This window comes from Rana temporaria, chromosome 1 (assembly GCF_905171775.1).
Source record: "Rana temporaria chromosome 1, aRanTem1.1, whole genome shotgun sequence".
Taxonomy (NCBI): domain Eukaryota; kingdom Metazoa; phylum Chordata; class Amphibia; order Anura; family Ranidae; genus Rana; species Rana temporaria.
In genome coordinates, this window is record NC_053489.1 from 294,059,765 (window position 1) to 294,087,493 (window position 27,729).

At 41.6% G+C, this 27,729-nt stretch overlaps 1 protein-coding gene across 1 annotated transcript in view; it reads right to left on the reverse strand.

The window, feature by feature from the left end:
* PLGRKT (plasminogen receptor with a C-terminal lysine) overlaps positions 1-27,729 on the reverse strand; it is a 99,363-nt gene that overhangs the window by 21,170 nt on the left and 50,464 nt on the right. The window contains exons 3-4 of the mRNA XM_040357492.1: positions 9,644-9,774; positions 4,167-4,276 (exon numbers count right to left, since the gene is read on the reverse strand). Coding sequence (XP_040213426.1) covers positions 4,167-4,276; positions 9,644-9,774 — 241 coding nt within the window. The remainder of the gene's footprint in view (positions 1-4,166; positions 4,277-9,643; positions 9,775-27,729) is intronic.

Below are 27,729 nucleotides of genomic sequence, written 5' to 3' on the forward strand. Positions count from 1 at the left end.
CTGTATGTAAAAACTATAGGAAATGTGCAATTGAACTGAAAATATATGTATTATGCTTTATGTAAATACAATTTTCCTGGAAAGGAATTACATGTGCGCTGAATGTCTAAAGGATAGTCTTCAATATTAATCAGCATTTTCCTGTCAAAGTCCTGAAGCTCTTTAACATGTCTCTGGCCTATATAGTAGAAACAGCATTTGTCCCAAATGCAAAGAGGCCTCCGGAATGAATCTCAGGAAATTCCTGTTTTGCATATTAACCAGCTAAGGACATACTATAAACGTCTCCAAAAAATTATAAAAACCTCACTATAGTACACAGGACGTATGTAGCGTGCCCAGTCCTTCTGCCCCTCTGCCATGTTATCCTCTCCCAGCTACTGACAATTAGAATTGACAATGAAGCAGAGAGTTACCCTGTATATACAGCAGCTCTAGTTGTCGAAAAAAAACATCTGAATCACACAGTTTAGGCACGAAATTGAGAGATACAAAGTAATTTTGACTACTCGGCTTAATTCATTGCCAGATAAAAAGAATGAACTTTGATCTGCAGATGCTGTCAGTTAAACCAACCAGACAAGTAAAAAAATGAAGAGTATTTATGTAAAATAAATTCTGTCTATTAAACCCCTGTATTAAAGCGGATGTCCGCTGAAAAAAAAATATTAAAAGCCAGCAGCTACAAATACTGCAGCTGCTGACTTTTAATATCAGCACACTTACCTGTCCTGGAGTCCAGCGCCGTCCGCAGCAGAGGACGAGCGATCGCTCGTCACTCTGCTGCCCCCCCCCCCGCCATTCTCAGTGAGGGAACCAGGAAGTGAAGCGCTCTGGCTGCACTGCCCGGTTCCCTACTGCACATGCGCGAGTCGCGCTACGCCTGCCGATTGGCTCCCGCTGTGTACTGGGAGCTGAATGTTCCCAGAATACAAAGGGGGGGGAGATGGTGGGGGGGGGGGGGGGGTGACATCATGCCCGAGACTGTGTGGCCGGATATGGGTGCAAATACCAGGTATCTGCACCCCCCTCCCCCTGAAAGGTGTCAAATGTGACACCGGAGGGTTCCGATCAGCGGGAGTTCCACTTTAGGGTGGAGCTCCGCTTTAACCTTTAGTTTCCCTTAATCAGTCTACATTAACTCCCTTTTCACCTTCTCCATTCAACTATTATTTTCCTGTGTTTTTTTTTTTTTTTTTTTTTTCATGGATGCTTAGGAGAAGGGCACAAGGATGACAAAACAATATTCTTATTGAGATCGAATGCTGAAACCACCTTAGGAAGAAAAGATGGTCTTGGGCGAAATACAATCTTGTCGTGGTCTTGGGCCACCAAAACACATCCGACATATGTTATAGCAACAAAAAAGGATAATTTGCTGGCAGGAATCTCCAAAGGGAATATCCTTGATGAGTTTAAAGGGTGGTTTTTGCAAGGCAGAAAAAAAACAAATTAAAGTTTCCAGGGAACCATTGGGTTCTGCAAAGACATACAACTTGAATAAATGTTTTTACAAGAATGTGAAGCCAAAGGCTGAAAGTTGCTTTTCTTACTTTTAGCAAGATAGGAATCACAAATTTAGAAACGCTTCTACACTTTAAGACCTGTGTTTCAACAGCCATGCCATTAAACCAGAATATGTGAAGCAGGATGAATTAGAGGGCCTCGGGATAGCAGATCTAGTTAGTTGGGAAGAGCCCCTAGGTCATCTGCAAGTGGTCTAAGTATATCTCTGTACCAGGCTCTTCTGCGCCAGTTCAGTTCTCTTTCTTTATTTTGTGGAGCAAGTAAGGTAGCATGCTTACTGTCTGCCGTGAGCTGTGTGAGCGCACCCACGGGACCCGATCGCCGCCAGTGTCCCAAGATCGGGTCACATAGCTGAAGAACGGGGAGATGTTAGTGTAAACACAACATCTCCCCGTTGTGCCTAGGTGACGCTGTCACTGATTGTGTTCCCTGTCATCGGAACAACGATCAGTGACGTGTCACGACAAGCCAAGTCCCCTAACAGTAACAAGCACTCACTAGGACACACTTAACCCCTTCAGTGCCCCTATAGGTTAACCCCTTCACTGCCAGTGTCATTTTTACAGTAATCAGTGCATTTTATAGCACTGATTACTGTAAAAATTACAATGGTCCCAAAATATCGCCAAAAGTGTTCGATGTGTCCGCCATAATGTCGCAGTCACGATAAAAATCGATGATCGCCGCCATCACTAGTAAAAAAAAAAAAATATTGATAAAAATGCCATAAAACTATCCCCTATTTTGTAGACGCTTTAACTTTTGCGCAAAACAAATAAACAGAATATGTATCAGCCTAAACGGAGGGATATATATATATATATATATATATATATATATATATATATATATATAGATATATATATATATATTCTTGGGGGATATTTATTATAGCAAAAAGTAAAAAATATTGAACTTTTAAAAAAATTGTCACTCTATTTTTGTTTATAGCGCAAAAAATAAAAACCGCAGAGGTGATCACATACCACCAAAAGAAAGCTCTATTTGTGGGGGAAAAAAAAAAGGACATCAATTTGTTTGGGAGCCACATCGCATGACCGCTCACAATTGTCAGTTAAAGCGACACAGTGCCGAATCGCAAAAAATTGGCCCGGTCTTTAACCAGACAAATGGTCTGGGGCTTTAGTGATTAAGAAAAGCTTTTAAGAGTGTCTTAAATTTTCTGACCTCTTTAAAACAAGGAACATCTTCAATAGGTACAGGGAGATGTTGGTTTAGGACAGAGACGGCAGGGTCTACTACAGGAAGAGCCCACGTTTTTGCAAACTTACCACTGGAAAGAGTGTAGCAAAGACTTTTGGGGGAGAGAAAATCATTTTAGAAGCGACACAATTATCAAAATACACATTCTATCTTTTCATGAACAGAAAACATCTTAGTACCCAAGGGGGAGTGAAGAGATGAAGTAGAGACAACCTGCACAATGCAAAGGCTTTTGCAGAGGCATTGAGCTTTTTTAACATTTACAGCCATATTGTATAAAGCTCCCTCTTCAATATATTTATTTTAGTGCTGTCAAGCGATTAAAATTTCTAATCGCGATTAATCGCATTAATGTCATAGTTAACTCACGATTAATCGCGCGATTAAGGAGGTTCACCCTTTAAAACATTTTTTTTTTGTTTTCTTATTTATTTTTATTTTGTTTATAATATTAAATAGTGTTTTTTTATTTTTTTACATTTTGATCACTTTTATTGCTGTCACAAGGAATGTAAACATCCCTTGTGACAGCAATAGGTGGTGACAGGTACTCTTTATGGAGGGATCGGGGGTCTAAAAGACCTCCGAGCCCTCCTTTGCACTTCAAAGTATTCATATCGGCGAAAACGGCGATTCTGAATACTGTGTACTTTTTTAAATCCGGCGCCATTGGCAGCCGAGAAACCCGGAAGTGACGTCATGACGCCGCTTCCGTGGTTTCAATGCGGAGACTGAATCAAAGCCGTTTACGGCTTAGTGTCAGTCTCCGCCTGGACACAGAAGGCGCCGGATGGAGGATCGGGTCTCCCGGTGGGACGGGAGGCCTGGTCAGAGCGGCGAAAGTCGGCGGGAGGGGGGGGGATGTCCCCTCCCGCTCCTCCGGCATAACAACCGAGCGGCTTTTAGCCGCATCGGTTGTTATGTTTGGATAGCCGATCGCCCGCTCTAAACAACGGTACCGGGATGATGCCTGCGCCTGCAGGCATCATCCCGGTATAACCCCCGAACGTTAATCGCGCGATAAAAAAATTTACGGCGTTAACATGGGTTTGTGTTAACGCCGTTAATAACGCGTTTAACTGACAGCACTAATTTATTTATAATATAACTCCAGCAAGGATGCTCATGAGTTACACATCAACAGCTGTCCAATGGCCAACCCCAAAAATGCTGGACAAAGGCAAAAGATGTCAGTGGCAGTAACAGAGTGACAAAGCAAAGCCCAGACACTGCATCACTGGAGGAGGGCATATTGGAGAAGTGTGCCATAATGTGCATACTTGCACATAATGGCAAGAACGCATGAATTTTAAAAGCGATAAAGTTTCACATTAATGCAATAATTTGCACATGGTTAGGACAATGAGGAAAAGCAAAAATTGTGTTGGGTAAACTAAGTAAAATAAATGTATTACCTTTCATCCTTTGAATTAGGGTTCCATAGGCCATATCATATTGGTATGCACCAACAATTCCTAGCGGTATAAGAGGGGCAAATAACACTGGTTTCTTTCCTTTGATGGCCCTGCACACAAAACATAACATGCGTTATTTAGGTTATGAGTTATAATCTGAACATCATAATTTATTAAATAAAAGATAAGACAATTATACAGATACAATACATTTACATATATATTGATTGCATTATATAATTGGGTAACATTCTATGTATTCATTTAAGAGTATTTATATCCCCTTTTATTTTCTGCTTTCCATTTTTGTCCTAGCCAACTTACGGTACTTAATTCTTCCAAGATTTATCTCATTCCCACCTCTCTATTCTATTCATTCCTAAACATTTAAACCACTATATTCATTACCTACAGAAAGAAAAAAAAAGGAGAGGAAAGGGGGATATGGTCCCCCTCTATAGATACTATATAATGCTTGCCGAGGCTCGAAATTTTTCCCATTGCTGCCATGCTTTTAGATTTTTTGTAATTTAGAGCTTTATTGTCATAGAAAGTGCAATCAACACAGATAGCAGAGATACATATCAGGGATCAGAAAAAAACGGTCAAACATGGTCACGGAATGGGAGAGGCATATCAGATATCCCGGTGATGCACAGTGAGCAGGCACATGAAGAGTAACACAGAATAGAGGTAGAATCAGTGTGCATAGCCGGGGAGGCATCCTGACAATTACTTGCGCGACCTAGAACAAATTTTAATGAAAACTAAGCTATCCAAATATTAACAAATTGTAAATTATATAGTTGTTTGGGAGACAAGGCAACCCAATGGCCAGATAGGCCCAAACATGGGACACATGAAAATTTAATGCACATCAGGATATGCACAGTATCTGCTCAAACAACCCATGATTAAGTAAGAATTATGGGGAGGGGATGTGTACCTAAAAGGGAGGGATAAAGAATCGGAGGGGGAGAGGGGGAGAGCATAGTGGAGTACATGAGCAGATAGTAGAACAGGGGTCTCAAACTGGCGGCCCTCCAGCTGTTGCGAAACTACAAATTCCCATGAGGCATTGCAAGGCTGACAGTTACAAGCATGACTCCCACAGGCAGAGGCATGATGGGACTTGTAGTTTTGCAACAGCTGGAGGACCGCCAGTTTGAGACCCCTGTAGTAGAACCTAGAGGAGGAGTCGAGTAAAGTAAAGTAGGGTAGGGTAGCCAAGTAAAGTGTTGCCAAGGTCTCCAGGTCTCCCGGAAGGTCTCCTCCCTGTTGTGCAAGGTGGCAGTGAGATCCTCAATGTCTCCAAGTTCATTCACTTTAGAAAACCACAGAGACTTCGCCGGCGGGTTCTCCGATCTCCAACAGAGGGGGATGCATGCCTTGGCCGCATTCAGCAACTGGATGGTGAGGGAGGCCTTGTATTTCTTAATGGGTCGCTCTGAAAGGTGAAGCAAGCAGGCCACCGGGTTCCCCTCCAAAGAGACATCAGTCAGGTGCCTGATCGTGCGAGTCACCTCGAGCCGAAAGAGGAGAGTTTGGGACCAAAAAATGTGCAGCATTATATATACAGTGGGGATCGAAAGTTTGGGCACCCCAGGTAAAAATTTGTATTAATGTGCATAATGAAGCCAAGGAAAGATGAAAACATCTCCAAAAGGCATCAATTTACAGATTAGACATTCTTATAATATGTCAAAAAAAGTTAATTTTATTTCCATCATTTACACTTTCAAAAATTACAGAAAACAAAAAAATGGCGTCTGAAAAAGTTTGGGCACCCTGCAGAGTTAATATCTTGTACTGCCCCCTTTGAACCTTTTGAACCTATTCGCCATATTCCTTTGATTCTTTTGAGCAGGAAATTGGCCTTTTTAATTGCTATCTCTACTGCTAGGAGAGTATCAGAATTAGCAGCCCTTTCTTGTAAAGAGATTTATTTAATTTGTCACAAGGACAAGATTGTTCTATGACCCCATCTTACCTTTTTACCAAAGGTGGTGTCGGCATTTCATTTGAATCAAGATATTGTTCTGCCTTCCTTTTTTCCGGATCCGCGGATAGCGGAGGAAAAATTATTGCACACTCTAGATGTAGTGAGAGCAATAAAGATGTATCTGCAGGCAACCGCTCAGATACGTAAAACAGATGTTTTGTTTATTTTGCCAGATGGTCCCAAGAAGGGACAAGTAGTATCAAAATCCACCATAGCAAGGTGGATTCGACAAGTAATTATTCAAGCTTATGGTTTAAAGAACAGGATTCCTCCCTTTTCTGTTAAGGCACACTCTACCAGGGCGATAAGTGCTTCATGGGCAGTGCATCACCAGGCTTCGATGGCTCAGATCTGTAAAGCTGCTACTTGGTCTTCAGCCCATACATTTTCCAAATTCTATCAAGTGGACGTGAAAGGACATGAGGATACCGCCTTTGGGCGTAGTGTGCTGCAGGCAGCAGTATAGGGCTTGCCTGATCTGTGTCTCCCACCCTTCATTTGAGCATTGCTCTGGGACATCCCATTATGTAATGACTGGCTCTGTGTCCAGTGGTGTACGATAAAGAAAACAGGATTTTTATAACAGCTTACCTGTAAAATCCTTTTCTTGGAGTACACCACGGGACACAGAGGTCCCCCCTTCTTATGGGAACCTTAGTGCTTTGCTACAAAACTGAGGTACTTCCCTGATGGGAGGGGTTATATGGAGGGGAACTGTCTTCAATTGGTTGTGCCAGTGTCCAATCACCGCTGGTGACCCTTAACCCATTATGTAATGACTGGCTCTGTGTCCCGTGGTGTACTCCAAGAAAAGGATTTTACAGGTAAGCTGTTATAAAAATCCTGTTTTTTGGGGTTGTCTCTGCCAGCATTGCACATCTAGTGAAATGTGTGCCCGATCTTCTTTGCAAAAAAGATCAAGCTCTGTCAGATTGGATGGAGAGCGTCTGTGCCACAAGTCCTGCCACAGATTATTAATTGGATTTAGGTCTGGACTTTGACTTGTCCATTCAAACACATAAATATGCTTTGATCTAAACCATTCCATTGTAGCTCTGGCTGTAGGTTTAGGGTAATTGTTCTGCTGGAAGGTGAACCTCCGCCCCAGTCTCAAGTGTTTTGCAGACTAACAGCTTTTCTTCTAAGATTGCCCTGTATATGGCTCCATCCATCTTTCTATTAACTCTGACCAGCTTCCCTGTCCCTGCTGAAGAAAAGCATCCCCTGAACATGATGCTGCCACCACAATGTTTCACAGTGGGGATGGTGTGTTAAGGGTGGTGTGTAGTGTTAGTTTTCCACCACACATAAGACACATAATATTGCTTTTAGGCCAAAATGTTCAATTGTTGTCTTGTCTGACCAGAGCACCAACAAATAGCTGTCCTGTGGACAGATTCTCCCACCTGGCTGCTTCTCTGATTAAGACTCTCCTTGCCTGGCCTGTCAGTTTAGGTGGACAGCTATTTGTGCCACACTCTTTCCATTTTGGATGATGGATTGAACAGTGCTTCGTGAGATATTCAAAGTTTGGGAACCTAACCCCATTTTAAACTTCTCCACAACATTATCGCTGACCTGTCTGGTGTGTTCCTTGGCCTTCATGATCCTGTTTATTTACTAAAGTTCTCAAACAAACCTCTGAGGGATTCACAGAATAGCTGAGTTTATACGAAGATTAAATTACACACAGGCTGTGACTTCTGAAGGCAGTTGTTCCACTAGATTTCAGTAATTTGTTTTTTTTAGTTATTTAGGGCCAGATTCACAAAAGGGATACGACGGCCTTTCTCCTGATACGCCGTCGTATCCCTGTTTCTATCTATGCGACTGATTCATAGAATCAGTTACGCATAGATATCCCTAAGATCTGACAGGTGTAATAGTTTTACACTGTCGGATGTTAGGATGCAGTACCGCGGCCGCCGCTGGGGGGAGTTCGCGTCGTAAACCAGCGTCGGGTATGCAAATTAGGAGTTACGGCGATCCACAAAGCTTTTTCCCGTCGTTACGTAGCCGCGAGTGTTAGTTTGCCGTCGCAAAGATAGGGCACCTTTTACAAAGTGGAAAATTACTCCACCATGTAAAAGTATACCAGTCTTTCCCGCGTCGCTTTTGAATTTTTTTTTTAATTTTTTATTTTTCCCGGCGCAAGTCTTTTTTTCACGTCGAGATTCACAAAACGTCGGCGCGTCGTAATTTCGCGCAAAGCACGTCGGGAAATTTGCGTCGGGAGCATGCGCAGTACGTCTGGCGCGGGAGCGCGCCTAATTTAAATGGTACCCGCCCCATTTGAATTGCCCCGCCTTGCGCCGGACGGATTTACGATACACCGCCGCAAATTTCCAGGTAAGTGCTTTGTGGATCGGGCACTTAGCCAGAAAATTTGCGGCGGTGTAACCTAAATCGGTTACGTTACGCTGCGCCCGGGCTACGTGAATCTGGCCCTTAGTTTTTAAACATGCATTTTTTGAGTATTCAGGAAGTTTTGATTCCATATATTTCAATGGGCACTAGAGCTGCATGATTCTGCCTAAAATGAGCATCACGATTTTTTTGCTTAGAATAAAGATCACTCACAGTGTAACATCTTCTTTCACATTATACAAAAAAAAATTGGGCTAACTTTACTGTTTAGTTCTTTTTTTTTTTTTTATTCATTAAAGTGTATTTTTTTTAAAACATTGTGTGTGTAAAAAAACGCTGCGCAAATACGGTGTGACATAAAATATTGCAACAACTACCATGTTATTCTCTAGGGTCTCTGCTAAAAAAATATATATATCACATTTGGGTGTTCTAATTAATTTTCTAGCAAAAAATAATGATTTTTAATTGTAAGCAACAAATGTCAGAAAAGGTTTGGTCTTTAAATGGTTAAACTTGCCTCATTTACACGCTGGAGTTCTTTCCTTTGATAAAAGAATGACAAGATACTTGTTTCTACTTATTTGTGTTGTGAAAAAACTTGGCAGGCGGCCTGGATTTTTGTTCCCAGCTGTGAGAACTCTCTGCACTTGTTAGAAAGATTGTCACATTCTGTTTTGAAGATCGTGAAGGGAAAAATATTGCTATTTCGATTCCTAGCGATTAATCGTGCAGCTCTAATGGGCACACCTGCAAATGCAAGTGTCCTTGTGCATTTTTTTTCCATCTTAAGATCTCCTCTACTCCTATAGAGCTGCTTTCCTCTTCTTAACCAGAAAACAAGTTCCTGAAGTTGAATAAAGATGCTTGTAAAATGCCTGTAATATGCTTATAAAAATGCTTTGAAATCACCAGGAATATGCTCTACTCAGGTAGGAATGCAAGCCAAGTACATTTACTTGATAAGCCTTGATAATTCTTCTTTCCCTTTTGCATATGGCAGCTGTAAAGGTTTGGCTGTGTAAAGTTTTGTGTCACTTACATTGATGTTTAAAGATGACAGCCGTTTGTCCTAGCTGGTTTAATATGTAATCTAAAATGTACAAACCCTGTTGTCAATCCAAGTGCTGCCAATCCTAAAAAAGTCCCATAATATTTAAGACATTCCCGACTCCAGGCAATCTGCATGGCCATCTGCCTCTCCCGCATCTGATTCTGCATCAGGATCTGTCTCTCCAACTGTATAAGAAAAAAGCAATATATGACAAACTCTGTTATGAGAAACAAAATGCAATTTTCCTACTTGTGCAACAGTGTTGGTTAAATTTGCCCATCCATCAATACACACATTGTTTTTCAGTCAGCTGCGAATTATGTACATAAACTCATAAAAAAAAGGTTACAGCGGTGTTCAATTGGTGTGCACATTAATTTCTACATGTGTACATATTTTAATATTGGGTTTCAGGTGGTTTTAGAGTTATATGAATGCAAGCAATATTTTTGATAGCAATAAAATATTAATCTTGCTGACAATGCCTTTGATTCTTAAGCGGTTACTACTTTACGATGTGAACTTGTATTTACATTTTTTAGCACCACGGTGAATGTTTAACCACTTGCTGCCAGCCTGACGACTTTCTACGGCCGAAATGTGGATCCTAATTCCCGGGAGGCCATCTATATACGGCCTCCAGCCACTGGGGGGAGCAAGGGCTGCCGCCGGCAGCGCGCGAGTGTCTGCCGCATCACTGAGATGCCGATGCGCTTGCCTGGCGGCCGCGATGTCCGCCAGACACCCGCGAACGGCAGTTACACAGACAAGGACGTGGATCTGTGTGTGTAAACACACAGATCCACGTCCTGTCAGGAAGAGAGGAGACCGATGCTGTGTCCCTTGTACATAGGGACACAGATCGGTCACCTCCCCCAGTCAGTCCCCTTCCCCCACAGTTAAAAACACTATGCAGGGTACACATTTAACCCCTTCCTCGCCCCCTAGTGTTAACCCCTTCCCTGCCAGTCACATTTATACAGTAATTAGTGCATATTTATATCACTGATCGCTGTATAAATGTGAATGGTGCCAAAAATGTGTCAAAAGTGTCCGCCATAATGCCGCAGTCCCAATTAAAACCGCAGATCGCTGCCATTACTAGTAAAAAAATAATAAAAAAAATAAAATAAAAATTCTGTCACCTATTTTGTAGGCGCTATAACTTTTGGCGCAAACCAGACGCTTATTGCGATTTTTTTTTTTTTACCAAAAATTTGTAAAAGAATACGTATCGGCCTAAACTGAGATATTTATTATAGCAACAAGTAAAAAATATTGATTTTTTTTTCTTCAAAATTGTCGCTCTATTTTTGTTCATAGCGCAAAAAATAAAAAAAGCAGAGGTGATCAAATACCACCAAAAGAAAGCTCTATTTGTGGGGAAAAAAGGACGTCAATTTTGTTTGGGAGCCACATCACACGACAATGTGCAATTGTCAGTTAAAGCGACGCAGTGCCAGAAGCTGAAATTTCGCCTGGGCAGGAGGGGGGTATATGTGCCCAGTAAGCAAGTGGTTAAAATCTTGCTCAAGTTTTTCTGGCACACTTTTATTGCTTTCAGTTACCGTTAGGAAGATTTCACCTCATATCACTCAAGGGACAAAAAGTAAAAATAAATCAGACAACAAGAGAGGGGTTCTAACTATTTCAAACAGTACAATAAATAAATAAAAATGAAGGTTTTGTCTGAAATTACACTTTGAAATATATGCCCAGCATTTTTCTGATGGGATAGGGAATGTTCTGAACCCCTGCTGGGTTTTTACTGCAATCTGGGGTTCCATAATTTACTGTTCTGGTATTAATAATAAACGGCAATACACATTTGTGGGACACAAAGTTTATTTTATTTGTTTTTGAATCCCCCCCATTAATTTATTAATAAAGGAGCCTAAGCTATATTTACACTCTCCAGTGCTGTCCTAAGCTTCCTCCTAAATCCAGTGCCATCAATCCACTTAAGGAAGATTGACCGTTATGTCGTTCTGACATTTTCTGTAAACCAGCCTTGTGGTTGAGTCATCATGCAGGCTGAGCATACAGTACTCAAGGACTGAGCGGCACTCGTACATTATTATGTGCCACCCAGTCCAGTAACAATACTAATCCCCCTCACTGACCGCAGAGAAAGAAGTGGAAGTAACAGTGACATCATTGGACAGATAGAAGACTGCAGGAAAAAAAGGTATGTACAGTATAAGGTTACAAAAAAATAAGACCTGGGGAGGTGGTGTGGTTTTACTTTTATTCCACAAGCTGAAATTATGCAGATTAGCATTATACTTGATGCTGCTCCTCCTACCTTGCTGGTAGAATCACCAAATGAAAATAAAGTGAATAAAGAGACTTAAAAAAAAAAAACGAATGCAGCTTCCAAACTTAAGAACAGGCAAACAGAAATATATTAAATTTTTGTTTTTCGGGTTTAGATGCTAATAATGTCTAATTGTTTTACTAAAAGATGTTTGGTTAAAAGACAAGTATGCTTCTTTTTTTTTTTTTTTTACTATACATACTTACCTCGTGGATGGAGCATCAGGCTGATGCTGCCGCTGCCCCCCGGCGTCTCTGCACTGAGAACCGAGCCAACGAACACCGCCAATGGCTCAGTTCTCACTCCTCCCCGAGCAGTGCCATACTGACTGTCAGTCAGCAAGGCTTCTGCTCTACTTCTTAGCGATCATTGTAGCGCCGAGCAGTGGAGGGGTGGGGAGAGGCTGTCTCAGCGGCTGAGGTGCTCACACTGCCATCAATCAGGGCAGCTGGCAGATCCCAACTTGTAAGTCATAATGACACGCTTCCCCGACTGATGGCAGTGACGTCAGCGGTATTATCATAATGTCAGTAATGTATGGTCAAAGCACAAAAGGATGAGCGTGGGATATCCAGGGTTGCCAAAAAAATCGCAGCAACTGGTCATGGGAGACAGCAAAGATGTTAATTTCTCATTGACCATAACATTATTCATGCAATGTTTCACTGCTTCTAAACTGGTTAGTGTGGTGGGGTTATTCTACTTCTACCCATTTGGTTTCCTTAAAGCGGGAGTTCACCCAATTATATATTTTTTTATCTTTTCCCCTTAGATGGATGCTCGTTTTGTCTAGGGGAATCGGCTAGTTGTTTTAAAATATGATCTGTACTTACCGTTTTCGAGATGCATCTTCTCCGTCGCTTCCGGGTATGGGTCTTCGGGAGCGAGCGTTCCTTCTTGATTGACAGACTTCCGAGAGGCTTCCGACGGTCGCATCCATCGCGTCACTAGTAGCCGAAAGAAGCCGAAAGTCGGTGCGGCTCTATACTGCGCACCGACGTTCGGCTTCTTTCGGAAAATCGTGACGCGATGGATGCGACCGTCGGAAGCCTCTCGGAAGACTGTCAATAAAAATAGGAACGCCCAGTCCCGCAGCCCATACCCAGAAGCGACGGAGAAGATGCATCTCGTAAACGGTAAGTACGGATCATATTTTAAAACAACTAGCCGATTCCCCTAGACAAAACGAGCATCCATCTAGGGGGAAATAGTGTCATGTGCGGGTGAACCTCCGCTTTAAGGCTCCGTTTACATCTAGGCTATTTTACAGGCGTTTTTGCAGAGTTTTGCAGCGTTTTTGTACAGGCATTTTCACTGTTAAAACATCACCAAAACGCCTGTAATCTGCGACAAAATAAGCCCCTGTACTTTTTTGAGCGACGGGCGTTTTGCTTCAGGTGACAGATCGCTCGGATGTGAACAGGGGCCATTGAAATGAAATGTCCAAAAATGCCTAGGTGTGAACAGAGCCTAAAATGAAAGCCTAACTCCAAGTTTAATGTCCATTTAAATAATTTGTTTGGGCAAAAGTTGACACAAGCAATTTACTGCACTAACAGGTGTGCTTGCTGTGTGCGCTGTATTAACTGCATGTAGCCTCTGATACATACAGTATACAGGACTGTGTTCCGGCAGTGGGTCGAAAACTTCCTGTCCCACTCCCAGAACAAAACAAAATTAAGGTGAGTACTGCTCAGCCATTCACGGAAGCTTTGTATTCTATGAAAGAATACAAAGCTTCCCCTGATTGGTTGATGTGGAGGGGCAGGCAGATGACAAATAGCTGAGTGGCACTCAGCCCAAATCGATGTTATTCCGGGAGTGGAACAGAAGTTCTCGTCCCACTGCCGCAACACAGCACTGTATATTTTATGTAGCTGAGGATAAATCTTGACATGTTAGATATCTGTTTACTTGACGCAACATCATATTTTACATGGAAAATTGGTATTATATTGTGCCTGTGTGTATACAATTCATTTAAAGTATAAGTTCACCTTTACAGAAAAGTCTGTATAATGAACTTACACCCCACCTCGTCCCCCCAGTCCAGATTTTTCTGTAAAGGTGAACTTACCCTTTGAGGGTATTTTTCCTGAAAATATGAATTTGATAAATGGCTGCACACATATCGTGTTACAAAACAATGAATAAGTGCAGCGCAAAAAAGAGTGGGGTGAATGTCCATTCAGCAATATAAAAAAAAAACGACAAGATCCCTCGTGAGGAAAGATGGAAAATGATCCTCTGGCAAGATACGTGTGACACGATCCTCCACCACAAACACAATTGCGCATGCCAGATGAGGTGGACCTCTATGTTATTTTAGGCTTGTGATTACCCATTAGTGTTCAGCTTGCATTATCTGTGCTTTTTTTGGTTGTCTGCGCTGATTGTTTTCTCTTTTATACATATCGTGTTCCATAAAAAAAAAATATTGCACTAGCCACCATTTAATTTTCCAGGGCCTCTGCTTTTTTATTATCGTGTGCCATAAAAAATTGCAATAGACACAAATTGTAATTCCCTTAGCAAAGACTGTGAGACCAGGAAGTGAGGGGAGAGAGCCACTGCAGACCAGCACATCGCTGGATTGAATGAGGGCTTAGGTAAATATAGGGGGGGGGGGGTTGAGGAGGGATACTACTACCTAAACATTTTTTACCTTGGGGCATGGCCAAGAAGGCGGACTGAGCTCTGATGGAGTGCGATCTGTGTTTTTATTGGCACCTGGGCGATACTGTGCTTTTGAGGTGACCTGTGGTCTCTGGATGCCTTCTAAGACTCCTGGGCATCAGAAAAGGGGTAAGAAACCAAAATGCCCCCATGTGAGTAAGCTGCAGCTAGCCCGGTATCCGGTGCATCGGGCTCGGCATGAGGACTCTGCACCACCTGGCATCCTGCAGGTGACGGCAGCTATTACCTCCTGCCAGACTGCATTAGCCTCCAAGATTGAGGCAGTCCAGTTGGATGTAGGCTTACTCCAGCAAGATCTGGACAAGATCTGTACCAGGCTTACAGCTGCTGAACGTTCCATCAGGGATGTGGAGGACTCAGTGCTGCATCTATCTGGGCCCTGCAAACAAAGGTCAGAGCCTGGCATATAGAGCAGGAGACGCCAAGAACTGGAGCCGCCGAAACAATCTCTGCATTGTGGGGCTCCCAGACGTTGTGGAGGTCTGCAATCCTTTGGTTTTCAATGAGAAATTGCTACATTCCCTGCTGCCTGCGACCCAGCTCCCCCCGTGCTTCACAGTGGAGAGAACCCATCATGTCTCGCCTCGTCCTGGCTCAGAGGGGACATTGCACATTCATCCTCCGGCTGCTTAATTTTTGGGAAAGAGATTAACTACTTAGGGCTGCTCGAGTGGCGGGAGAGTTACCCTACCACAATGTCAAGCTTCTGATGTTCCCGGATTATACCATGGAGACCCAAAGGCAACGCCACTATTTTGACAAGGCTGCTCTGCGCAAAGACATCAGGTACAGCATTTTATTCTTGGCAAAGTTGTGGGTGATTGATGGTAAGAGTGAGAGTCTTCACCAACCCCAAGGATGCCAATGCATGGTTGGAGATGCTACCTCCATAGTGGTGTCGGTGCTTGTGTATTTAATGCAGTCCTTATTTTGCTTCATAATCTGCTCTCCTCATGCTGCTACAGGAAAAGGGAGAGCTCGAGCGTGTCTCCCTGAGACTGCCTTATGGTTCCTGCTATCCCTTGAGCACTGTTGCTGACAGGGGAGGTTGAGAGGGGCGGCTCGGGCTGCTTCCATTGTTCTGATGCTGTGGAGGAACTAACTTTCAGTGCAAGACTCCCCAATTTCTTGTTCCCTGTTTTGTTGCAACTTACTCTAAGTATGTGCCCCTGATCATACAGGTTAACAAGTGATATTGTCTACAGCTGTCTGGGACAGTTCACCATTTGTGCCTCATATACCATATCTGCACCACATTTCTGAGACTTGAGAATGTCCCAGTCTGGTTACACGACTCCCTCATAGGGTTTTGGACTAGGTTTGGGACTTAAATGCCTTTCCATGTTCTGGGATGCACGGGGTGGGGAAGGTTGGCCGTTGCTGACCATGGTTGGATTTGTTCTAGAGGTGGCGCTTACTAAATAAAATTAAACCACTAATATATGCAATGATGTGAAAAATACCAATTGATTCTGTCCAAAAAAAACAATGAATAAATAAGTGTCCAATTGAACCCAATTGGTCTTGTGCAAACAAGCAAACAATGAATAAATGCAAATAAAGTGCAAGAAATGATAAATGATCTGTGCCCAATTAATCCTGTGTGAGATGAACGTGATTAAACAAATGTGAAGATATGCAAATCCATAATCGCATCCATAGGGCAAATAAGCAAGAATGCAAAATGTAAAGATAAAAATAGTAAAATATATAAATTATAAATACTAATACATATAATATAAATACGAATACAGTTAATCAAAGTCCAAAAAACTGACGTGAAGCAGAAGTCCTAAATCTCCACTCCAAAAACCTGCAAAAGAATCACTATACAAGAAAATTTCTGAGCAATCCAAAACAGCATGCATAAAGTCCAAGTGTAGATGCAAATTCCAATTTCTAGTGACATATCCTCCAATGCAAGGTGCATGTGTAATCATCCAGTGCAAGTGCCCATATTTCCCCCATCCTCTCACCTCATCTGGCTTATAAAAAGCCTTTTCACATAAATTCCACTGGCCGAGATCAAATTCTTGCTTTACTCCAACACGGTCAGGTTTCCCAAATGTACATGTTCAAAGGACATAGAGAGGAAAATAGGGGGGCTCCATGGTGTAGTATAATTGATAAAAGGTAGTTTATTAATTAATAGATACACTTACAATAAAACAGCAAACAGTGCCTTCCCCACGGCTTTGTATCACTGATGCGTTGCGCCCTTTGAGAAAGTCACGTGGACAGGGACGCAAGGGCGCCCCCTCTTTTCCACTCTATGTCCTTTGAACATGTACATTTGGGAAACCTGACCGTGTTGGAGTAAAGCAAGAATTTGATCTGTGGGTGATCACTCGGCCAGTGGAATTTATCAGAAAGGCTTTTTATAAGTCAGATGAGGTGAGAGGCTGGGGGAAACTTGGGCACTTGCACTGGATGATTACACATTGGAGGATATCTCACTAGAAATTGGAGTTTGCATCTACACTTGGACTTTATGCATGCCGTTTTGGACTGCTCAGAAATTCTTATATAGTGATTCTTTTGCATGTTTTTTTGAGTGGAAATTCAGGACTTCTGCTTCATGTCAGCTTTTTGCAAATTTTTTTTGCACATTGCTGAGTTTGGACTTTGATTGTATTAGTATTTATAATTTATACATTTTACTATTTTTATATTAAATTTTTATCTTTGCATTTTTGCTTATTTGCACTATGGATGCGATTATGGATTTGCATATCTTCATATTTGTTTAATCACGTTCATCTTACACAGGATTAAATCGGGCATAGATCATTTATAATTTCTTGCACTTTATTTGCATTTATTCATTGTTTGCACAAGACCAATTGGGTTCAACTGGACACTTATTTATTCATTGTTTTTTTTGCACAGGATCAATTGGTATTTTTCACATTATTGCATATATTAGTGGTTTAATTTATTTAGTAAGCGCTACCTCTACCCCCTATTTTTATTGCTTTAGGGTGTAAACACCTCAGTGGTGGCTGCTGCTTTTTATTAACTTTCAGATTAGTTTTACCCTTGTGGTTGTGCATTAGTATCCCTTATTTATCATTCAGGTGTGATACTCCCTCTCATTGTAGAAGGTCTTTACGGAACTCCTGTCTCCTCTATTATCTCACATATGGCCAAATTTACAGTAGTGTCATGGAATATTTTGAGGTCTCAACGTTCGTTAGTATTTAATCATTTACGGAAACTTAACCCACAGATGTGTATCCTGCAGTCCAGGGATCTGGCTAGGCTTCACCCCTCTGGTCCCCTCCAGGCTGGACTCTCCCACTGGGCGTCTTATTTTTACATGACTGATGTTTGGCGCCATTTTCACCCCTCAGATAGGAAACATACATGTCTCTCTACCACATACCAGACCTTGTCCCGCTTAGACCTGGCATTTGCCTCCCCTGCTCTGTTGCGGTGAGTCTCTGCTGAGATCCTCTCTAGAGGAATCTCGGATCATGCTCCGTTATTTGTTACAATTCAACTTTTCCCTGTGGAGAGACGGGGGGTGTGGAGGCTCTCCAGATACTGGATCATGGACCTCGAAATTCAAGAATCTCTACCTGAGGCCCTGTGTAATTTTTGGCTACGGAATGTAGACTCAACTAGCCCCTCAATGGTATGGGATGCTTTTAAATCCTGGTTTAGAGGGGAATACATTGCTCAAATAGCCGCAAGGAAGAGACAATCTGTGCAGTCTCTGAGGCAATTGGAAGAACAGATCGCACTAGAAAATCTATGCTGGATGGTGCCAAAAGGTTGTTTGAGTTCGGGACCAAAAACGGTAGACTGCTAGCTTGGCTGGCCAAGGGACAATACATGGTGACTCATATTGGTAGGCTGAAAGATTTGGATGGATGATCACCGACTACCTCGGCAGAGATTAGTGATCGATTCTTCCAATTTTATCGAGAATTATACTCCTCTAGGGTGACTTATGACACTACTGAGCTGACTCATTACCTGGACCAGATTACTTTCCCCACGCTTGACTTAGAGAGACATAGGGACTTAGACAGACAAAGACATCTCCCTTGAGGAAGTGCAGAAGGTGCTGGGGTATATGAAGTCAGGAAAAGCCCCTGGCCCAGATGGAATTCCAATTGAATTCTACTCTGTTTTTCAGGAATTGATGGCTCCTAGGCTTACTTCTCTATTAGCTAAATTTTCCTCCCTCCACTCCCTCCCGGACTCAATGTCTGAGGCAATAGTGGTATTGATGCCCATGTCGGGGAAGGGCACTGATATCAATATCCGTTGAGTGTTCCTAAATTTGGCAACTTCTCATAGTAATGGGGGAACAAGAGTCATTGCTTCACTAGATGCGGAGAAAGCTTTTGACTCCGAAGACTGGGAATACCTGTGGGAGGTTCTGAGGTGGTTTGGCTTTGGTTCCAAGTTTCTACACTGGCACGTTACGCAAAGGATTCACACAAATTACACCTTCTCTGATTGTTTTCGCCTCCAGAGGAGGACTCGCCAGGGATGCCCGCTGTCGCCCAGCCTATTTGCGTTGGCCCGTGAACCATTGGCATTCTTGGCTCGAAATATTTTCATTGCATTGGGGCTTGGTGTACAATCCTTTCATTCACACTAGTAGCCAGTGTGAAGGTCCCCCTTACATTGGTGGTCAGTGTAAAACTTGCCTTACATTGGTGGTTACTGTGAATGCTTCTATTACATTAGTGGTCAGTGTAAACCCCTATTACATTGGTGGTCATTGTTGAAACTCCTCTTTATATTGGTAATCGGTAACAGAAAAAAAATCAGCAGTGTCATTGATCACACCCTCCCCTCCCCCCAGCACTGTCAGTAATCCCAAGAGTTCTAGGATCCCTAGGAGTTTTCTGTCTATTGATGGGTCCCCTCACCACCCCAGTCCATGGTGTGCAGGCAGTGAGATGATGTTCTGTAACCTCTAGCAACCAAACATTGAATAGTATTGATGTACAGTATACTCTAGCAACCAATCAACAAGCAAAAGTCATGTGCTGTAACCTCTAGCAACTAGTCGCAATCACTGCCTGATCAGATTCAGTAAACTGATTTTGAGTTTAGCAACAATTTATTGTATGTCTCAGAGCAGATGGAGAGTGAAATTGATGGGGGGGGGGGGTAATGTTTGCCCAGGGTCCAATCTATATTAAAGATGGTCCTGTATAAAATCCTCACATACTTTTTCCTGAATTTGTTAAATAATATTTTTTAAGTTAGGGTTTGAAAGATATTTCCTATTTTTTCTTTTTGTTTATGTTTCTTTCGCTCTCAGTCCATACAGTTCTTGAGAAAAAAAAAAAAAAAAAGAATCTCACTATTCATAAATTGGGATATGCAGAATTGTTTTCTCACTCCTTGTTCATATTGTTAACGATTTTCCCACAAAAATGTCTTTATTTTTACTTCTGCAAGTATTACAAGGGGTTACTAAAGGTATTATGTTGGCAGATGCGAAGTGTCACCACTGATGAGTTCTGGGCAATGAAATCTCATATGCAGAACAAAAACCCTTTAGACCCGGTTCACACTGGGGCAACACGACAGGCGGCTCAGCCACCTGACGTGTCGCGTCCCATTCAATGCAATGGAACCGTTCTAATAGGAGCGACGCAAGTCGCTCCGACTTAGAAAAAGGTTCCTGTACGACTTCGGGGGCGGCTCGGGGTGACCTGCATTGACTTCGATACAGAAGTCGTTTTGCAAATCGCCTCTGAAGTCGTCCTCAGGACCACTTGCAGAGTCGCCCCCGAAGTCGTGCCACTGCTGTGTGAACCGACTCGGAGATTTACATTTTTTGCAGCAAGAGAGAAACTTGTGTCTGTACCATGCCCTCTCCTACTTAACGTTGACTGATGGTGCCCTTTTCAAAAAACAAAGCACAAAAAAGTTTCCTTTGCGTTTCAGTAGCATTTTTCCCCAATGTAGGCCTGTGCAAATGTGACATGCAGTGGGGCTGTGAGCCATGACTACATAATAAATTGTACGTTTCTTTTACCAAAATATTTGTAGCTTTTATTAAATTACAGTGGGGTTATATTACCACCCATTAACATATAAAGAGCACTAAGCCCCTGTTCACACCAGTGTGACTTGTCATGCGATCTGACAGGTCAAGTCACGTGACAATTCGCACCCTATTGTTGACAATGAAACCGTTCAAATGGGTGCAACGCTGACTTTGCGGTGCTGCACCAATTTGAAAAAGTAGTTCCTGCACTACTTTTGGCGATTTTAGATGCCACTTGCATAGACATTTGTGCATGAAGTCGCACAGATGTCAGCCCAGTCGCACTGACATGCAGCTTTGAAATTGTGCGGTTCTAAATTAAGTCGCCTAATTTTAAAGCCGTTTTCATTTTGAGCGAGTGCTTATCTGAAGCTCAGCAAGCTACAGACCCTTCTTTTTGATTGTTTATATAGATCTATTTTTATTTTACTTATTAATATGTCGTGACCTAATTTTTGTTTGAATAGAAATTACTAAAACTGTAAAAACGGTTTACCAATTATTCCCCCTATGGCAGTAAATCAATTATGTAACTGTACCTAATATTTCAATCATAGAACTGAGCAAAATAAAAATTGCAGAAAACAATTAAACATAATGACTATGACAAAGGATGAAAAACAAAGTGGTCATTTAAGTGATCACACTGTATGTTACTATAAAATGAATCTTCGTAAAACGTATAAAAATACATTAAAACAAAGGTTTAGCACAGTGTCAAAACATAAAACGCCCACAGTCATTTGGTCTCATCAGAAAACACGGTGTGTATTCACCCCCCAAAAAATTAACTACAATAGAAATCAAAACGTTTATGACTCCCAAAGCATTTAAAAAAGCACATACAAAATTAAAGGTAGCAGCAAGGGTTTTAATGCCTCTTCGGGGAGTGCTTTATATATTCTAACTGTGGCTATCAATACAGTTTTATTAAAGTGATTTTGGAGAATGCAAAAAGTCATGCTATGCAATGATCCATGGGAGATCTGATAAGTGCATCCAGATTCCCTATGTGACAGTCACAATGAGTAATGGAACAGAATGTCAATTGTATTTTAAGCGAAAAATGGTTACAACTTATTTGTAAAGTTGAGATTAGCATAGGAGCCCTTTCACACGGCCACCTCCTGTTCTAGATCAGCAAGGGATCTGTCCTCTGTCCTTATGTAGTGTGAATATGGACAGACCCCGCTCTGCTCTATGGGTAGCCGGGAGTACACGGCCTCCGCTGTCCATTTTTACACCTAGCTGCCTCTGATCCAGTTTGGCCAAAAAATAAATAAAATTGGGGTCACTTTTATTCCTATTACAAGGAATGTAATAGAAAACAAAGCATGACAGGACCTCTTTAATGTGAGATCTGAGGTCAAAAAGGCCTCAGATCTCACATTTACACTTAAGAGCTATTAAAAAAAATTCCTTTAAGACCATTGGGCGGAAGTGACGTTTGACGTCACTTACGTCACCCAATGGTATGGTGCCAAGGGGGGCCATCTTTTCCTCACTTGGCTCCTTGTCTCAGAGGGGAGAGGACCCGATCGGCTCCGCCGATACCGAAGGCTCCAGTAAGCGACGGAGACCACTAGGGAGCGGCAGAGAGGGGCACCTCTTTGGCTGCCGATAAAAGTGATCTTGCAGCCAATGCGCTGCAGAGACCACTTTTATCTGAAAGCGGATCGGACCGCCCGCTGTTTAAAAAGATACTGGGGTTATGGCATCAAACAGCTGACGTACAATGACAGCGGGCGGTATGGAAGTAGTTAAAAAAACACCCCCCTAGCATTTCTGGTCATGGTCAGCTTGAGTAGAGGCAGATGATTCATATAGCTTTTACATTCTGAATCCATCTGCCTCATCCCCTCGTGAAGACTCCTGTATGACATAATTTGCCTAGGCCTGGAAACCAGGAAGTAACTAAGGAAATAAAAAATAAAGATTAAAACAAGTAAATAATATATACTTTCCTAAGGCTAGAATCATAAGGATTACATATAGTCAATGTTGACAGATAGTTTAGTTATGCTTTAAATATAATTCACAGTTCTATGCTGTCTGTCTTGTTTTCGTACTGATGCCAATGAATGAAGGCAAATAGGTGTATCCATGCCAAAAAAAAAAAAAAAAAACAAGACTACACCAACAAACGAAATGCAATTTCGAATAGTCTATAGAGATTAACCAGCACTCTGTAACGTTTAGAGACATTAGTGGACCTAACTGTGCACATGGCTATATCCGTTACCAATTACAGCTAGGGAACCGTTCTGCTCACTGTGGTCTACAGGTGCAGAGTAAATCTAGAACATTATGGTATAAATCTGAACTTCATGTAAACAATTGAAGTGCACAGTTGAAAAGCACTTATTTCAATTGTCTTACCTGCCAAAATATACAGTAAAAGTCACTCTTGAGCTCCTGCCAAATCAGCTGTGCTATTGTATTCTGACAACGCGGGCTCCTCCACTGTCAGAATACACTAACCGGCACTTCCACTGATGGGCTGCAGGCGCTGATCAAATCAAAGGTTTCCAAGAATTTGATTCGAGAAAAGTTGAACATTAGATCGACTTCTGTGAAACAGGAATGGCCATAAATGGATTGAAATTTGGACGGTCCAGCAGGACATTTCTATGGCCAGCTTAAGAGTGCAGCCCCTTTCTCTCCTATCGGGAGTCCACCATTAGGAGGCAGATATCTAAACACACTGAGGTACTAATATTAATTGTAAATGTACATTATTATTTATAAATAATTGTATTGTGTGGAATGATCAGCAATAATCGCCAGAATTTCAACACAAATTATTTTTTTACCTTTTTTTTCTTTTAAATGTATGATCTAGTCTAATGCAATGAGATGTTTCTAATAATAAAAAAAATGCATGTCTTCATTAATGTTTTGCTTACTATGAAAATGTGAAGAAATAAAACATAGATTTTGTTCCATTTCTGCTGGGAGCAGGTGGAGCAGCACACACCTAATAAGTCAAATCTCCCGAACTGCTCCATTATTTTTATTTGACATTGTGTGTAGGAGTTGAACATTTAAAACTTACAGTCTTGAAAAAGACAAATTGAGCAATTATACTGCAATATGAGAATATCTTTCTGTTATAGTAAATAATTCCTATATATGTACCAGCATATGTTATAAACCATAAAATAAAGATTGCACATTGTACATCATTATGTCTTCAAGGGACAATACTTAGAAAACTTCATTCAAAAATGTTATAGAAAAAGAAAGATGCTTGATGGTTATGTGGAAATTAAATGTGCGATCAATGACAATAATGAATTCCCTTTAAACGGAGTTCCACCCATTTTTTTACTTGCAATTTATCCCATGCCCATCTGCATTTCTATTTAAAATGGCAAATACTCTTATTTATTTTTTCTAAATACCTTTTTTTCCCTTTATATCCTGGAGCACTTCCGGCTCTGGACGCCTAGACGATGACGTAACTAGACAATTCCCATGGACTTCTGGAATATCGGCACCATCAATCCCAGAAGTCTATGGGAATCGCCCAATACCGTAATCTCACGTGATTTCAATAACAGAAATTATGCGATCAGGAGGACCTTCTGGGATGTCCTGATTGTATAGCAATAGGGTGGCAACTTCTGCTGATGCCGCCATTACTATTCCAACTTGTTAGGAAGAAAGAAAGTGGCATTACTGTGCCGGCGTAAGATAGGTAGGTGCATGCTGGGTAGCCAGCTGCACTGAATCCTGAAAATGAAGACTACTGTGGGCTACAGATGCCCACAGTAGAGATGAACCCTGCCTGCTTCTGAGATCGGGTTAATTTTGCATGATTTAAAACATAAAAATTAAAAGGACCACATTAATGACATTATCTAAATGTTGAAGTGGACACAATTATGGCGGAGTAAAAAAAAAACAACTAATTGGGGGACTGGAACTCCACTTGATGTCCAAAATAATTTTTAAAAGACAGTTTTATGTATAAATATTAGATATAAGAACAAGAAAACCAAGGATATGTTATACACTGAGTGAAGTACCAATACCCTGTGCTGAAAAACCATAGGAATCCAAATTCTAGATGTCTTGCTTTTTAAATTAAATAACCCCACCACTTTGGATATGCATTTTTCTACCGCAATTTTAAAAGGGTTAGGTTGTGGAAGCATTATGAATCTGTCAGCACTTTATAGGTTTAAGCCTCAACGTTAACCAAAGGTTTTGTTTTTACGTTTTACGCAGAATAGGGAAAGAAAATATTGCTAACTGGCACTATAGTCAACCATAAAAAAATGTAAAAACATGTTTCAGTGGGGAAGTGTTGCAGCCTTGTACAAGGCTTTCAGATAGGCCAGCGCGACTTTAAAATAGCAGCATATGCGGATGATCTTTTATTTATTTTTTAACATGGCCCCATATCTCGATTGCGAATCTTACCAAAACCTTTACAATTTTTAGCTATATTTCCAATATGAAAATTAATTATTCTAAGTCAGAAGCCCTCAATCTTACATTGCCATGCGACTCCTTCTTGCTCGTTTAAGTGGGTAACCTCATCCATTACCTATCTAGGAATCAAACTCGGACAATTTTGGGGATATTTATAATATTAATTTCCTCCCTTTGTTAAATAAAATTTAAGCAGATCTTAAAGGTTGAACCTCTAGACCCATCTCTTGGTTTGGCAGAGATGCTATCCTGAAAATGGTAATTTTGCCCAGAATCCTATATCATTTCCACACTTTACCTATCCCACTTCCAGGTCCTTTTTTCAAAGGACTTCAGGCCATTCTACGCATTTTTATCTGGAAGGGGCAAAAACCTTGGATAAAGCTTGACACGCTTACAAAACCTAAGGAGGAGGGGGGTATAGGCCTGCCTGATTTTAAACTTTACCATTCTGGGATACACTTAGCCAGAATTATGGACTGGAACTGTCACAGGGACGAGAAGGATTGGGTCACATTGGAGGAAGCATCTTCCACATTACACCTTAGATTCCTACCTTGGATTCCCTGGCAGAAACTGCCGCAAAGTTTGCAGCAGCACCCTTTGGTGGGGACCACGCTTAGAGTGTTTCACACGATGACGAAGTATCATAAATTATCCTCATCTCCCGGTCCGCTTACCCCTATCATCCGCAACCCGGACTTTCTGCCCGGGATGGATCTGCATTTTTCTGCACCCACTGACCAATCGATGCCCCTTTTAATGATACATTGTGTAGAGGCTAACACTTTAAAATCCTTTGATTCTCTAAAACAAGATTTGAACCCTCAGAGCCCTCTTTCTTTTTGGACCTACCGCCAGCTGCATAGCTATACACGGGCTTCCCAGACTAAAAAACATTTTTTTAGACCGACAACTCCCTTTGAACAAATTTGCCTGGCTGGAGCTCCGGTCTCTAAATCCACTTCTCTTACGTACTCCTGGCTTCAACTAGACTGGGGGGGGGGGGGGGGGGGGAACAGCCTCCGGAACATGAGCACAATGGGAAAAGGCGATCAAAACAAGCTTTACTGATAAGCAATGGAAACGTGTCTGTATCTTTGCTCATAAGTGTTCTATTGGTACGAGATTGCAGGAAATGTCTTTTAAGCTTTTAACACAATGGTAAGCCACTCCGGATAAAATTAAAAAATGGTACCCTCTTACCTTGGGTTCCTGCTGGAGATGTGAGCTGGCCCAGGGAACCATTGTTCATATTTGGTGGGACTGTCCCCGACTGAGACCCTTCTGGGACAAGGTATGCGAATTGATCAAAGCCATTACGGATACCACAATCTCTCTTACGCCTGCATGTTGCTTACTCCATATTGCGTACTGCTCTATGCAGTATTACAAAAAATCATCGACTAGACATCTGTTGAATGCAGCAAAAGTTTTGATCCCCAGGCACTGGAAATCAAAGCATATCCCTTCCATCCCTGAATGGTTTAGCTCCATCGGGAACATTCACTAAATGGAGGAAACGGTAGCCATTGCCAGGGAATCATCGGAAAAATTTAATCAGACATGGTCACCCTGGGTGGTGTTCAGGTATTCTGATCAGTACTCACAATTAGATATGGGATGAGATTGCTGTTCTGGCTTTGATCTTTTCCCTTTTTTTTTTCACACACCCTGGCATGTTGAGACCCCAGATAGCTTGTTCGCCACAGTGTTCTCTTGACTGTGTGTCTGTGTTTGTACCTGAGAGATTCTTTCCTCGCGCCTCTTTAGAAGAATGTAGTCATTTGAAGTTTATTATTTTTCCCTTTTTTTTTTTCTTCTTTCCCCTTTCTCCCCTAGTCCTAGCTAGTATTGGGTAATATCTTAGGTTGTGATGTTTCCCTCTGCTTTCTTTTGACATAAAAGTTGTTTACTTTCAGAGTATGTATTGATACGTTTTGATTATGTGTTAATGTGTGGTACTCATGTACCCTTGCTGTATTCTGTACTCTTAAAACTTTAATGATCAAAAGTGTTGCAGCCTTTGTAAAAAGTTTTGATTGTTTTTTATGCCCTTCCTCTTTTGTCCTGGTGTCAGAGATAAAAAGTAAAGCACATATTTTCCTAATGGAGTTGTTGTCACAATGCTTTGGCTAGAGATGGACTTTAAGCCTTATAAACAGAAATATTCTAAGATCTAAAGAAATTAATTACTGTATTTATTGGCGTATAACACTCACTTGTTTACCCTATAAATAGAGGGTAAACTGTGCCTGCGTGTTATACGCAGGGGGCTGTGGAAAGTATTTTTACTGAAACTTCCCTTTTAGGGTGCGTGTTATACGCCAATAAATACGGTACATGTTTCTGCTAAATGTGAACAAACTGGTATTTAAACTATGAAACATTACTAGAATATACTAGAATATATTGCACATATGGTTGTAAACATATGATACAGACAAATTGTAATAATTTGCTATGGTTTTATCACAATCATGTCCTTTGGTGCAAATTCAATACGGTACTTTATTTTTAAAGATTTACCACAGTAGCAGTTACAAATGTACGAGTAGAAAGTTTGTCAAGCCCTACTGACCAATTAGGAAGAATAAGGCACGCAACCTGCACTAATTAGTCTATCCAGGCTGACGAGATCACACGGTGGCGTCATAATGAAGT